The sequence below is a fragment of the Delphinapterus leucas genome, chromosome 17 (genome assembly GCF_059928025.1).
Source record: "Delphinapterus leucas isolate spDelLeu-1000000601 "Yukka" chromosome 17, BTC_Dleu_Yukka2, whole genome shotgun sequence".
In the NCBI taxonomy this organism is placed as follows: Eukaryota; Metazoa; Chordata; class Mammalia; order Artiodactyla; family Monodontidae; genus Delphinapterus; species Delphinapterus leucas.
The window spans coordinates 9,166,168-9,180,092 of NC_143145.1; the positions used below are offsets into that span (position 1 = coordinate 9,166,168).

The following is a 13,925-nucleotide window of genomic DNA, read 5'->3' on the forward strand; positions in this document are numbered from 1 at the left end:
ATGGCGCTCAGTCAGGAGGGAACTCCTCTCCCTGGGAACCATTCCGAGAACCTGGCAGAGAGGAGCCGTGGTTGGAACCAAAAGCTGAGACGTGTACGTCAGCTCAAGCCCTGCCTGGCTGGCCTAGGTGGAGTACTGACCCCACCAAGCCCCTCTGCACACACCCAAAGTATCTTCCTTTCACCCTCAAACTAAAGTCAGCCTGCAACCTGCTTTTGTTGCTGTTTTAATTTAAAATTTGAGCCAAGAGTTTAAAATGGGAAGATTTTTCAAAAAATCCAGACTTCCAACAAATTTTTTAAGATCTGGATTGTGGGATTCCTTCCCCAAGGCCTGGGGCTGAGTGACAGCTGTCCTTCCCACTGTGACCTGGGGCTCTCAAGTTCTCCACAGTCTCCACCAATCCTTATTGTTTCCCAGCACTGGACCACTTCCCTTGTTTAAATCATCTGCCTGACTCCTGGAGAGATCTGGGTTTGCAGTCTTGAGTCTTAAGAAGGACTCCTGTTTTCTCTGTCCTGGACAAGTACAGTCAGTCTAAACCTTACTGGGCTCTGGGCCTCCCATCTCAGCCCTTCCAAGTCATTCTTCATGGTTTCCTTTAATCCACTCAGCAAACAGTACGCCAAATGAGGTGCTAGGCTTTGGAACTATGATGAGGTTCCTGCCCTCAGGTGTTCCAAGTCTAATGCCAGAGACCCACAAGTAAGGAGACCCTGAGAATCAGCATGAATAGTACCATGGTAGAGGTCACCAGAAGGTGGGAGTGGGCATGAGAGCTCAGAGGGCAGGCAACTAGCCAGAGTCTTCCAACATGGAGGGAGGGAGAGAGGAAAGACTTCCACATGGTATTGTTAAAGCTAAGCTTAAACGGTGAGTAGCTGAGCCAGGCTGAGTCATGGACAAAGTACTCCGGCAGAGGACATGGCCTGTGCAAAGGCCCAGGAGTCAGGGCACACTCATGGAACTGAGAGCAATTCAGGATGGTTGGAGTGTGGCATCCAAGAGGGATTGATCCCAGCTGTCCCAGCTCACTGCAGTCCCCCAGATATCAACCAGGGGTACAAAATGCACAGGACAGCCACAACAGAAAATTATCCAGCCCGAATATCAATAGTCTTAGGCCGTGAAACCTGCTCTAAGCCAAACAGGGCCAACTGGGGGCATCTTCCTGAATAAATTTAATCTAACCTGCTTCTTTGAAGGCCAACCCTTTGTGGCTTTCAGATTTGCAGGTTTCCAAACAATGTCAAACTTATGGGCCTGACTAAATTGACCACTTTGTGAAGAAAGACAAAAATCTTTCAACATTTCAGGCTACTCACATGCTGCATATAACCAGAGGGGAAAGCAATGTGAGCATGGACAAGTCTGTAAGCCCGCTGAGCCTCTAGGGAGCTGGTCCCTGGTTGAACTAAGATTCCAATTCCCATCCATTTGTCCCCATTGCCCATCCTCCCACCTTGATGAAACACTAACTAAAGTTGGTGGTAATATTTGGGTACTGTAGAAATCATCATTTTTTCCCCAAGCAACATTTCTCAACGTGCAGTTTCTAGGCCATCAACTTTAAAACCAGCTGGGGAGCTTGTTAAAAATATCTATTTCTGAGCCTTACTCCAGACCTGCTGGATCAGACTTGAGTGAGGGCACAAGGATGGCACCTTCTACTGAGCCTGCATCCCAGGTGGGTTTGATGCTGACAGTCTGGGGGAAACCCCTGTCCTCAGTTATAAACTACTCGGAGTTTGGGGTCCTTTCCACATCTGTTTTTATTTCCACCAATCCTTCATCTCAAGTAACTCCAAACAAACATGCAATATAAGTTAAAATTGTATGCTTCATATGCAACAACAGCTTCAAGGTAAGTCCCCAAATCTCCCCATCTTAAACCAGAAAGTCACTCCCTTAAGGCCAACTAATATAAAACACTGGGTTACCCAGCCACTCCTTTATTTTCTTCAAGAGGTGACCACAGAGATCTGGCACATAGCAGGTACCAGAAAAACATGTCTAGAATTGAATTTATGTGCATCCTCATTGCTATCCCGGCCACCACTTCCCAGCTGTAGCCCAGCACTTGGGCAGCGGCAGTGTTGGTGCTAACCCTGCTCTCCTCCTCGATTATAGCGGCCCACCCTCTGGACACCCCACATCTTCCATGGGAGCTGCCTCCAGGACTCTCAGAAAATATCAGTAAGCATCCTTTGATTTTTTTCTTAGGAGACCTAGCTGGATAGAAAGCTGTCTAGGATATCGGCAGAGAAATCGATCCCTTCTGAATAAACCCTAGAGCCATTTACTGCTGTGGCATTTGTGGGTAAAGTGATTTGAGGAAGACTCAAAAGCCTCTCTCTCACAGTTTACTCTGGTGTCTGACCCACTGTTGGTCTCTCCTTTGAGATAAGGCACTAAAAACTCTCATCAAAGACACAGGTCAGCTGAAAGGGGAAACTAGAAGAGGGAAGTAAATGGGCTGATGAATGAGGGTTATGTAGTGACTGCATTAAAAGGCAGGACGAAAAGAAAAATATGATGTATTGCAGTCCTCTGGTTATTAGAAGGGAGGGATCTGTAATTGTTCCTTGGGGAACGGAAGGTTTTCCTGGTGATGGATTGTAAATATTTCTCAGGGTTCTTATACAGGCATCGCTGAAGAATAGAATACATCGTGAACTAGCTGGTGAGGTTAACCCTGAGTTAAGGGTTCGTTTCTGACCTTGCAGAGAGGTGAGCTGAGTCAGCCGAACTATTTGTGCGGGAACCCACGCAAGCTAAGTGATCAGTCCCATCCAGACATGAATGTTAGTGGCCTCTCTCCAAATGGCATCACCCCCATGGAAAGTGCAATGCCCGCTAGGAGGTCTTCTTCAGGTAGATATTTAGACTCACAGGCCACACTTGGCTTTTAGAAGGATCAGGGCCAGGAAGCACTGTGTGCCAGCAGGCCATGCCAGCCATTCTTCTTTATCGAGATAACCCCTGGCAGCAACCTACACAGTAGTCCAGGATCCCCTAGGTAACAACTCAGGTACAAGGGAACGGGGCTCACGTGCAGCAGCCCCAGGACCCGCCCTGGCCTAGAATCTTCACTCTCCATAGGAGTCAGTACCCTTAGTAACCACCGCATAGGTATAATTTCTAGGATGCCAGAATGGATGTGCCCAACTGAATGAGTCGTCACGCTGATGGAGATCCAAAAATGATGACTTCCCACCAGGTGTTTGTAGTTCATCCGATACACCTCACCATCCACGGGCCTTTTTTTTTTTTTTTTTTTACCACGGAGCATTGTTGTCTAGCAACACAGTTCACGGTTTTTATCTTATCAGGTTTCCATGGTAACCTGTGTTACTAGAAAGTTAGCCCAAGGTCAAATCTATCTTTAGAGAAGGGGTTTTACTCACTCTTCCCACAGGGGGTGGACAGGGAAGGGAAAGGGGTAGACCTCAAGCCTCTCTAATTTATTTTCTCTTCCTTCCACTTAGATATGACTTTCCTCAACGGGGTGTTTAAAAATGTGGGAGGAGTGGCCGAAATATTTGGTAAGTTAAATCTGAACTTGCCTTTTATTCCCCCAGGTGTCAGGGCATGGGGTGTGTGTGGGAAATCTAAGGAAATTACCAGGGCCTTGGGCTCTGCCCTCTGAGCTCCCACAGCCTCGTCAGCAAGCTCCCAACAAGGTGACCCAGGTCCTGATGAGAGCAGTGGTGCCCTTTAGCACACGGTGAGTCACTGAGTTGCCAGGTGGCTTCGTTGTCCTTCCTTCATTCATCCTGACCTCAACCTGGCCAGGAGGGGAATGGCATCCCTACTTTACAGGCAAGAAAACTAAGCCAAAGGAGTTAGGGACTTGCCCAAAGCCACACAGCCAGAAGGGACAAGGTCTCCTCTGAGTCCAGAGCTTGGTCCCCTTCCACAAAAGTGGTTTTATTTTTCCTTCTCAACTACTGAATATACATAAAGTTTAAGAAGCATTCCACTGATCAGTTATATATCTATTATTTGACTGTTAATCGCACGGCATTACTATGATTCCCATCACTGATGACTAAAAGTACCCAAAATAAGATTATAGTAAGATGGACATGAGCAAGGTGACTCTGAACTGCTACGGGATTAGACAATGCTGCGCGTAAAACTGCACTTAAAATGTATGTATGACTAAGTGCAGGTGCCCTGGAAGCTCTTGAATGAAAATGCATGTTTCTATACACACATACACATAAACCTTAGGGTGGCTTTTTCCATCAGCGTAGAACCATGTATTCATGTTTCTGATAAGGCTGTGTGGAAACAAAAGGTGGGAAGGGAAGTTTGAATGAGGTAGGAAGAAACTAGAAGAGCAGCGAACAGTCGAGGTGGACGTGGTCCTCACAAACAACTTTGGATCTCCCCAAGCTCCCCACGATGACCCTGTGTGTTTAAATCGGTGCTATGGGGTCACCTCATTAAGCACCTGACGATCATCCAATCAGAAAGGCAGAGAGCAGAGAGGGCGACCATGAGTTGTGGAATCAAAAAGGTGGATACTGTTTTCTTGCCAATTTTGTGTGCAAGAGCATTTTTGTTTAGGATGAGTCATTGTTGCTGGTGGATACCTCCGGCATGTCTCTGACCTTCTAACCCATGAAAGGGAGGTGACAGAATAGCATCTGCCTTACAGGATTAACAAGAAGTTTATGGGGGGGAATTCCCTGGTGGTCCAGTGGTTAGGACTCCGAGCTTTCACTGCCAAGGGCGCGAGTTCAATCCCTGGTCAGGGAACTAAGATCTGGCATGGCCCATGATGCTGCCAAAAACAAGCAAAGCAAACAAGCAAACAAACAAACAAAAAACCCAAGAAGTTTATGGGATCACAGACCAAATGAAAGCTTTATAAAGCATTACTCACTCCATCAGTTTTAACTATTGTGCTATTTAAAGTACTAACACACCATTGTAAAGCAATTATGCTTCAATAAAGATGTTAAAAATAAAATAAAAAATAAAATAAAATAAAGCACTTAACACAGTCTCTGGCACATAGCAGGTGCCCTCAAATGATTAGTGTCTGTACCCCTTCTCTTCCTGCACTGATTTATACTTCTTTATTGCCAGGACTGTATCATTAGGGATCCATTCAGCAAACTAATCGTGACTTAAATAATAAAGACATTTCATGATCTCACATAAGCCATCTGAAGGCACCAGCATTGGTGCAGTAGCTCAACACAGGTATCAGAGACCCAGCAGGTTTGTTCTATATTACCCCACTGCTACCCTGGACATAATAGTTTTTCAGCTTTAGGCTTGGGGCCTCATGGCTGCAAGGTGGTTGCTGCAATTCCAGCCAACATATCCTCCCCATATTCAAGGAAGGAGAAAGGTGTAGCTCAGAAGGACCCTCTTACATGCCTTTATGCTTTATTAAGAAAGAAATATTTCCCAAAAGCTTCTAACAGTCTCACCCTTAGGGTTTTGGGGTCATATTTGGGGTTCATGCTCAGCCCTAGACTAGCCCTTGTCCTGGAAGCATGGGAACCATGATGAGCCGAGAATGACTATTAAACATTCCCAGGGACTTGGGGAGGAGATTACCTTCCTTGAGTGCTTTTCAGTTTTGTTGGTAAGGAAGAGGGATGAATGGCTGTCAGGTGGGCAACCAACAGGGACCACGGCTAGTAAACCTGCTTCCCTTCAATTGTCTAGAATTGTCCTAAGTACACAGTAGGCGCTTAGTAGGTGATAAGGCACCATCCACCCGAGAAGGGGGCTCCCTCCTCAACTCTGGCTCCTGGTGCGACCTCCTCCCCTCCCCAGACTGCCTGGGCTCTCACTTCACCTGGCTGCAGGATGTCTTCACCAACTTCCCCGCACTGCTCCAGTTCGTGAATGGTATGAAGTGTGTGGCTGGTCTCTGCCCCCGGGACTTCGAAGACTACGGCTGTGCCTGCAGGTTTGAGATGGAAGGGCTGCCTGTGGACGAGTCTGACAGGTGAGCACGACCAAAACGTGAGCTCGTGGAGGCCCGGCTGAGGCTTGGGCGGAGCACAGATGTGGAAAACTCCCTTGGCTTCGTTTGTGTCTGCAGGTGTATGTGGGTGTGTGCAATAAAATTTAAAATCTTAGAAGCATCCGGGGTTAGCAAGGATGTGGCAAGTAGCTACTGGTAGCAGGAGGGTCAATTAGGACAAGTTGGTGGTATCTGTTAGAGTTTTATGCCTATCACCTATAACCCAGTACCTCCAATTCTCTGTTCCTAAGGGACTCTGTGATGTTAGGCACGTTCTTTTACTTCTTTGTGTTCCATTTATTCATCTATTAAATGGCGGTAATAATAACACCTACCTCCTAGAGTTATTGTTTAGGATTACATGAGCAAATACAAGTTAAAGTGATTGGGATTTGCCTGGCTTATTAGGTCTGCAAGAGTATTTGCGATTGATAACAATATTAGTAGGGCTGTAGTAGTAGTAGTGATAGTAGTAATAGTATTGTGGGAGTCATAGTCAGGCTGTAATAGCAGTAGTAATAGTAACAACATTAGTACTAACAATTGTCTAGGTAGCTATAGTAGTATTAATAGTAATAGTGGTAATAACAGTAGTGACAGCAGCAGCAGCAGTACTAGTAAACTGGTGGTGGTGGCGGTAGTAGTAGTAGTAACAGTAGTAGTAGACTAGTTGTAGCTGTAGTAATAGTAATAGTAACAATAGTAGTAATAGCATCAGTACTAATAAAACTGTAATGGTGGTGGCGGTAGTAGTAGTAGTAACAGTAGTAGTAGACTAGTTGTAGCTGTAGTAATAGTAATAGTAACAATAGTAGTAATAGCATCAGTACTAATAAAACTGTAATGGTGGTGGCGGTAGTAGTAGTAGTAACAGTAGTAGTAGACTAGTTGTAGCTGTAGTAATAGTAACAATAGTAGTAATAGCATCAGCACTAATAAAACTGTAATGGTGGTGGCGGTAGTAGTAGTAGTAACAGTAGTAGTAGACTAGTTGTAGCTGTAGTAATAGTAATAGTAACAATAGTAGTAATAGCATCAGCACTAATAAAACTGTAATGGTGGTGGCGGTAGTAGTAGTAGTAACAGTAGTAGTAGACTAGTTGTAGCTGTAGTAATAGTAATAGTAACAATAGTAGTAATAGCATCAGTACTAATAAAACTGTAATGGTGGTGGCGGTAGTAGTAGTAGTAACAGTAGTAGTAGACTAGTTGTAGCTGTAGTAATAGTAATAGTAACAATAGTAGTAATAGCATCAGTACTAATAAAACTGTAATGGTGGTGGCGGTAGTAGTAGTAGTAACAGTAGTAGTAGACTAGTTGTAGCTGTAGTAATAGTAATAGTAACAATAGTAGTAATAGCATCAGTACTAATAAAACTGTAATGGTGGTGGCGGTAGTAGTAGTAGTAACAGTAGTAGTAGACTAGTTGTAGCTGTAGTAATAGTAATAGTAACAATAGTAGTAATAGCATCAGTACTAATAAAACTGTAATGGTGGTGGCGGTAGTAGTAGTAGTAACAGTAGTAGTAGACTAGTTGTAGCTGTAGTAATAGTAATAGTAACAATAGTAGTAATAGCATCAGTACTAATAAAACTGTAATGGTGGTGGCGGTAGTAGTAGTAGTAACAGTAGTAGTAGACTAGTTGTAGCTGTAGTAATAGTAATAGTAACAATAGTAGTAATAGCATCAGTACTAATAAAACTGTAATGGTGGTGGTGGTAGTAGTAGTGGTAACAGTAGTAGTAGACTAGTTGTAGCTGTAGTAATAGTAATAGTAACAATAGTAGTAATAGCATCAGTACTAATAAAACTGTAATGGTGGTGGCGGTAGTAGTAGTAGTAACAGTAGTAGTAGACTAGTTGTAGCTGTAGTAATAGTAACAATAGTAGTAATAGCATCAGCACTAATAAAACTGTAATGGTGGTGGCGGTAGTAGTAGTAGTAACAGTAGTAGTAGACTAGTTGTAGCTGTAGTAATAGTAACAATAGTAGTAATAGCATCAGCACTAATAAAACTGTAATGTGGTGTTGGTAGTAAGTAGTAGTAGTAGCAGTAGGAGTAGTAGAAGTAGTAGTCGTAATAGTGGTAATTGGAGCTATAGTAACTGCAGCAGCAACAGGAGTGTGGAACCAGGAAATTGAACCCACATCTCACCCCTACTCCAGGACCATGTCTACACCTCACTGGTATTATATTTGTGCCCAAATCCAGTGTGATAAAGTGTGTGCTTTCATCTACGCAGACTCCCAGGAGCTAGGGAAGGATTCCCATTGGTGTAAGCTGTTTCTGCACCAAAAGGACAGTGTGTCGTTTCTGGGACCATAAGCCAGCCCGCTGACATTCAGAAAGGGGGAGGCTGAATCTGTTCGGGGCACAGTGCCAGAACCATTCCTGGGAATGTGTTTTCCTTTCAGGTCCTCCCTTACCATTTCCTTTAGTTATTAAAACACCCACAAACCTAGAAGTCAAAGAAATGAAGCAGTAATTCATCCCTGTCTGAATGATCAAAGCGTTGATGGCCAGAACTGGCAGAATGGTGGGCCTACCCCATTTCAATTACTTTACACGTTGCAGGTGATGGAGGTGGGAATTTCCAGACTCCTGGAGGATTATTTCCACCTCGAACTTGCACGCCAGATTCCAAAAACAATTGCCATAGTTTATTGAGTGTCAACCACATGACAGGGTCTTTATAGACATTCTCTTGACTCCCCCGAATTCTTATGAGGTGGGTAATGTGAGAAACTTAGTAGCTTGCCCATACAGCTGCCTGTATGTCTTCTCCTTTACACTGGTTTTCACTGCTTGCTGCATGCACTGCGAGCGCCACCTGACTCCCTTGTTTAGTGTCAGCCTCTCTCTGTGATCAACCTTGACCTTGGCAAGTTACAGAGCTTTATGTGTCTCACTTTCCACATATGTAAATGCTCATAAGAATAATAGCACCTGCTGCATAGGTAATACAATTCAAATTCAAATATCGTGTGTGTGTGTGGGTGTGTGTGTGTGGGGGGGGGTGTGTACCCTAAGTATTTGGAACAGGCCACTGCCAGAAACCAACCAGAGACACAGAGTGATCATGTGCTGTCTGCCCCTCTTCTGACCCTAACCCACACTCTCACCCTGACCCTTCCCCATCGTGCCACAGCTGCTGCTTCCAGCATCGCAGGTGTTACGAGCAGGCTGCTGAGATCGACTGTCTGCAAGACCCCGCCAAGCTTAGCACAGATGTCAACTGTGTCAGCAAGAGTATCACCTGTGGTGAGCATCTCCAGGTGTCCCAGGAGGCTGGGCTGAGAAATGACAGTTCAGAGATTGCAGGCCCAGGCTCCCAGGGTCCACCCTCACCATCATCTCCATTGGCAACATCGCTGTGTATACCTGGAGCCCTACAAGGGCCAGATCTATGGCATCTGTACCTTGCATGGAGTAGAGGCACAACAAATTCTTTTTGAATTGAAACAATAGCTGCTCAGCAGATTATCTGATCTACAATTTTATGCTTGTACCAAGCCTGGCCGCTTGAGAAGAGCAAATAGCTTACTACTTATGCATTGTATGATTTAGGGGGAATACCCTGACCTTCTACTTAACAACTGGGAACCTCAAAATGGGGAGGAGAAAACCTGCTTCAGAGATTTGTTATAAAAATTAAGTAATGCTTACATGTAAAACAATGTTACATTTTAAAAATGTAAACAATGTTAAGTGTAAAACAGTTAATATGGTGACTGGTATCTGTTGAGAACTCAGTGACAGAAGTTGAGTCCACGAGGGATGAATAAGGCTGGTGTGGTTGTAGGAATCAGGCACACACGTCGGGTCAAATCTCAGCCCTCCACGTTACTAGCTGGGTGACTCCAGGAATTTTATTTCATGTCTCTGGACAATCCCGGCAGAAGAAGTAGAATAGGCAAAGGCATTGAGGGAAGAGGACCATGGCAAGCTGGGGTAGTATATTAGGGCACCGTCTCTGAGTGCCTGTTACGTGCCATGGATGTTATACACAGCAACTCTGATCGTCCGAACAACCCTATTAGATGGGGGTCATTATCCCCAGTTTTCAGATAAGGTGAGGAAAGCTCAGAGAAATTAAATAACTTGCCCAAAGTCACATAGCTGCTAAGTGGCTAAGGCAGAGTTTGAACCCAGGTTTGACTGGTCCCACAGTCCAGGTCACATGGACTGGCTGGAGTTCAGAGCATCAGGAAGGGTGTAAGTTACAAGGTGAGGAACACAGAGAACACGAAGAAACATGACTCATTCATTCACTCACTCAACTCACGCGCGCTGAGCACCTACACCAAGTGTAAGACAATCGCCTACGTGCTGGGGGTACCCTGACCTTCTGGAATTTCCTCTTGGCTGTCAGACACCGAAAATGTCAGAAACAAATCATACGGTATGTTAGATAATGCTAAGATCTGCGGAAGAAAATAAATCAGAGGAAAGGCATAGGGAGAGCTGGGGTGTGGGTTCCTATTTAAATAAGAAAGTCAAGAGAAGCCTCCTTGGGAAGGTGACAGTTGAGCACAGACTGAGAGAAGGGATGCCAGCCTGTGGCTACTCAGGAGAAGAGCAGATAGAGGAAGCAGCTGTGGTGGACCCCAGGGTCCAGGTGCCTGGTGTTTCAGAAACAAGGGGGACAGTGGGTCAGAAGTGGGGAGATGGGGGAGGAGTGCAAGAAGGTGAGGTCTGAGAAGGAACAGGGGGCAGTGGCTTTTACTTTGAGTGCAGAAGTTGCTCTAAGTTCTGAACACACACACAAAGGTATAGTTTGAAACCTGGGTTTGAAAAGGACCGTTCTGGCCCCTCAGTGAGAAGAGGCTGGGCAGCTGGGCAGGAGGCGGGGGGGGGAGGCCAGTGAGGTCACTCACATCACCTAGGCAGGGGGTGATCGGGGGTGGAGATGGGGACGCATGTCAGACTCAAATAGGTTGAAAGTAGCCGGTAGGATGGCCTGGTGGATCGGGTGTAAATGCGGGGGAAAAGGAGTGCCTATGGCTCCCGGGCTGGGCCCACACGGCTGAAGGCATGGAGCTGGCGTGGATGAGATGAAGAAAACCGCAAGAGAATCAGGGCTTTGGGGGCAGAGCGGGAGTCAGTTTTAGAGTTTGCCTCACCTCTTAGGATTCCCAATGAGCTCTTCCGGTCTGCTCTGCCCTTGCTCTGTGTACAGAGTCCGGGGACGCTTGTGAGCACCTGCTGTGTACCTGTGACAAGGCTGCCATAGAGTGCTTGGCTCAGTCCAATATCAACTCTTCCCTGAACCTTCTGGACACGTCCTTCTGTCTGGCTCAGCCTCCAGGTAGGAAGATCCAGGCCCTGCATCAGCAGTGGGGATGGCGATCTGCGGCAGGAGCTGGTATGGGACCAATCGTAGCTGTGTTTCTTCAGATGCCAAGTCCAGCACCTTCTAACATTCTCCAAAACCACTTCTCTCATGTGCTTTCTCTTCAGAGACAACCAGCAAGAAAGAGCTGCTGACACTTCTGCCCAGAGGTAAGGTCTTCTCGGGAAGCTGCTCTGTTTGGACCACAGGGCTCCGGCTACTGATGGGAGTGGGTGGATACACCTCCCCCACCTGGCCTGCCTCACCGAAGCTGGAGTGACCCATGGCACTGAAGACGTGCCCACATCCCCCAGCCGGAGACGCCATTACTTCTGATAAACTCGGTTCACACCCAAAGTCAAATGGCCCTTTCTACGTAGACAGGTGTGAATTTAATCCAGTTAGGACGGAGACCCCAGGTTCTTTCTCTTGGCCTATAGTTGTAAGCAGGACAGGGTCCAGTGCTCAGACGGGGCAAGGCCCCTCCCGGCTGGGGGCGCTCCTGGCCACTGAGGCCTCCCGGGAACAGACCGGCTGTCCCCCTCCTCTGCCCCCCAGAGCCTGCAGCACAAGGAGCTGCCTGGATCCAGGTGAGGCTCCTTGAAGGGGAAGCTGTTTTCTCGTGTGTCTCTTTTCAGGACAGGGTAGCCTCCTTATAACTGTCTACTGAACTAAGCAAGGGATGATTCTGACTCTAAAACATGCATCTTATGAAAAAAGTGAGAGTTAAGTTTATGCCCATCATTCCTTGTCTGCCAAAGTTCCCACGATCTTTCAGTCCCAATACTGTGGGTACCCGGGGATGGGAAGTTCGAGGTGCACCTCAGCCAACCATCCCTCCTTTCCTGGGGCCGGGCTCTCTTTCTCAGAATTAGCACTGCAGTGTTTGTTAAAGAGGAAGCCGATATGGCTGTGGGTGCGTGGATGCAGGTGTGCCTGTGCCTATGAGTGTGTATGCGTGTGTGCACGTTTGGGTTTGTGTATGGGCACGTATAGGCTGACGTGTGTGTATGGCTGCGTGTGTGCGCGCGGGTTGTATCTCTATGGACGTTCTGAGTCAGCGCCCTTTTCTCTCTGCCATCTGCCTTCCCTTTGAACACAGGTCTTCTCAAATTGGGACCACACTCCATAGGCAAAAACCTTCGGAGTTTGCAGCCCTTTCATCGCCACAGCCTGTGTCCAATGGTGTCGCCTTCCCCACCAGAACCCAGCCCTGGCTGGAGTCCCTTCCGAGGGGGCGCCTTGCTGGGCACCCCTGTGTCCTGGGCGATGTGCGAGAGGCAGAGGTATACCGAGGCAGGACAAGCAGCCCTTCTGGGAACGTCTTTTACAGCCCCCTTATCCTCCTGCCTCATCCAGCCATCCAGCCTGTCCTTGGGGACCCCTGGCACTTGCATTCCTCACTCATTGCTCCTGGGGGCTCTTTTTGCAGTGGTTCCTGTGGAGCCCACGGACTCCAGCCTGACGGCCCTCTCAGGAGAAGATGAACACAGAGGGACCGGTATGGAACCCAAATATCCGTGGGTTGTTTTTTGTTTTTTGTAGAGTAGCTTTATTTTTTTTCTTTTTTTAAATTTTATTTTTTATTGGAGTATAGTCGATTTACAATGTTGTGTTAGTTTCAGGTGTACAGCAGTGATTCATTTATACATACACATATATCCCTTCTTTTTCAGATTCTTTTCCCATGTAGGTTATTACAGAGTATTGAGTAGAGGTCCCTGTGCTCTACAGTAGGTCCTTGTTGGTTATCTATTTTATATATAGCAGTGTATATTTGTTAATCCCAAACTCCTAATTTATCCCCCCTCCACGTTTCCCCTTTGGTAACCATAAGTTTGTTTTCAAAGTCTGTGAGTCTCTTTCTGCTGTGTTTTGATTGTGCCAGCTGCCTGCTTGCTGGGATTATCTCCCTTAAAATGCTCCCTGCCTGGGCTTACAATGGAACTGCCTCAGGAACATTCTAGAACCCCTCCTACTTCCTTTTGACTGCCAAATCTCTTCTCTACTTGCTCAGCTTTCTCCCACACTCCTAGTCCCACCTTAGGAGAATTGTCAGATAAAGGGCAGACCCCGCCCTCGACCATCTGACATTGAACTTCAGATCAACACCACACACTTTGTTAATATAAGTATGTCCCAGGATTTGCATGGGACTTACTTCTACTAAAAATGTATCTTTTGTTCATGCGAAATCCAAATTGAACTGGGCATCCTGGGTTTTTATTTGCTAAATCTGGCAACTCTTCACCTCAGGGAGATCGCGCTGCACACCCACCGCCCTACAAGTTTGTGTATTGCTCTTCTCTGCTGTTGCTGCTTCTGCCAGGTTAAAAGCAGAGGCTCATGTGTTCACCCCCAGCCATCCTCCATGTCCAAGGGCATGTCAGCCCCAACGGCTTCCGGACAGCCCATGCCTTGGAGACCGGTTCCAGAGAAAAGAGGAAATGGCACCAACACCAAACCAAAGCTCCACCATACGCCCTGCTTCCAACCGGCAGCCATTCCCAGCATGACTGGCAGTGGCCATGTCCCTTCTAAATTGAGGATAAGCTGCGGGCTTCACGGCCCCACCAGACAATCACAAAATAAC

The 13,925-nt window shown here is 46.6% G+C and overlaps 2 protein-coding genes across 5 annotated transcripts in view; one reads left to right on the top strand and one right to left on the bottom strand.

The window, feature by feature from the left end:
* The window catches only part of EFR3A (EFR3 homolog A), a 188,040-nt gene that overhangs the window by 62,340 nt on the left and 111,775 nt on the right, over window positions 1-13,925 (bottom strand). The gene's annotated exons all lie outside the window — the stretch shown is intronic.
* The window catches only part of OC90 (otoconin 90), a 25,294-nt gene continuing 11,369 nt past the window's right edge, over window positions 1-13,925 (top strand). Inside the window, exons 1-8 of the mRNA XM_089899200.1 lie at window positions 1-93; window positions 2,073-2,196; window positions 3,489-3,545; window positions 5,803-5,977; window positions 9,149-9,261; window positions 11,180-11,308; window positions 11,461-11,502; window positions 12,765-12,833. Of these exons, the coding sequence (XP_089755326.1) occupies window positions 1-93; window positions 2,073-2,196; window positions 3,489-3,545; window positions 5,803-5,977; window positions 9,149-9,261; window positions 11,180-11,308; window positions 11,461-11,502; window positions 12,765-12,833 (802 nt within the window). The remainder of the gene's footprint in view (window positions 94-2,072; window positions 2,197-3,488; window positions 3,546-5,802; window positions 5,978-9,148; window positions 9,262-11,179; window positions 11,309-11,460; window positions 11,503-12,764; window positions 12,834-13,925) is intronic.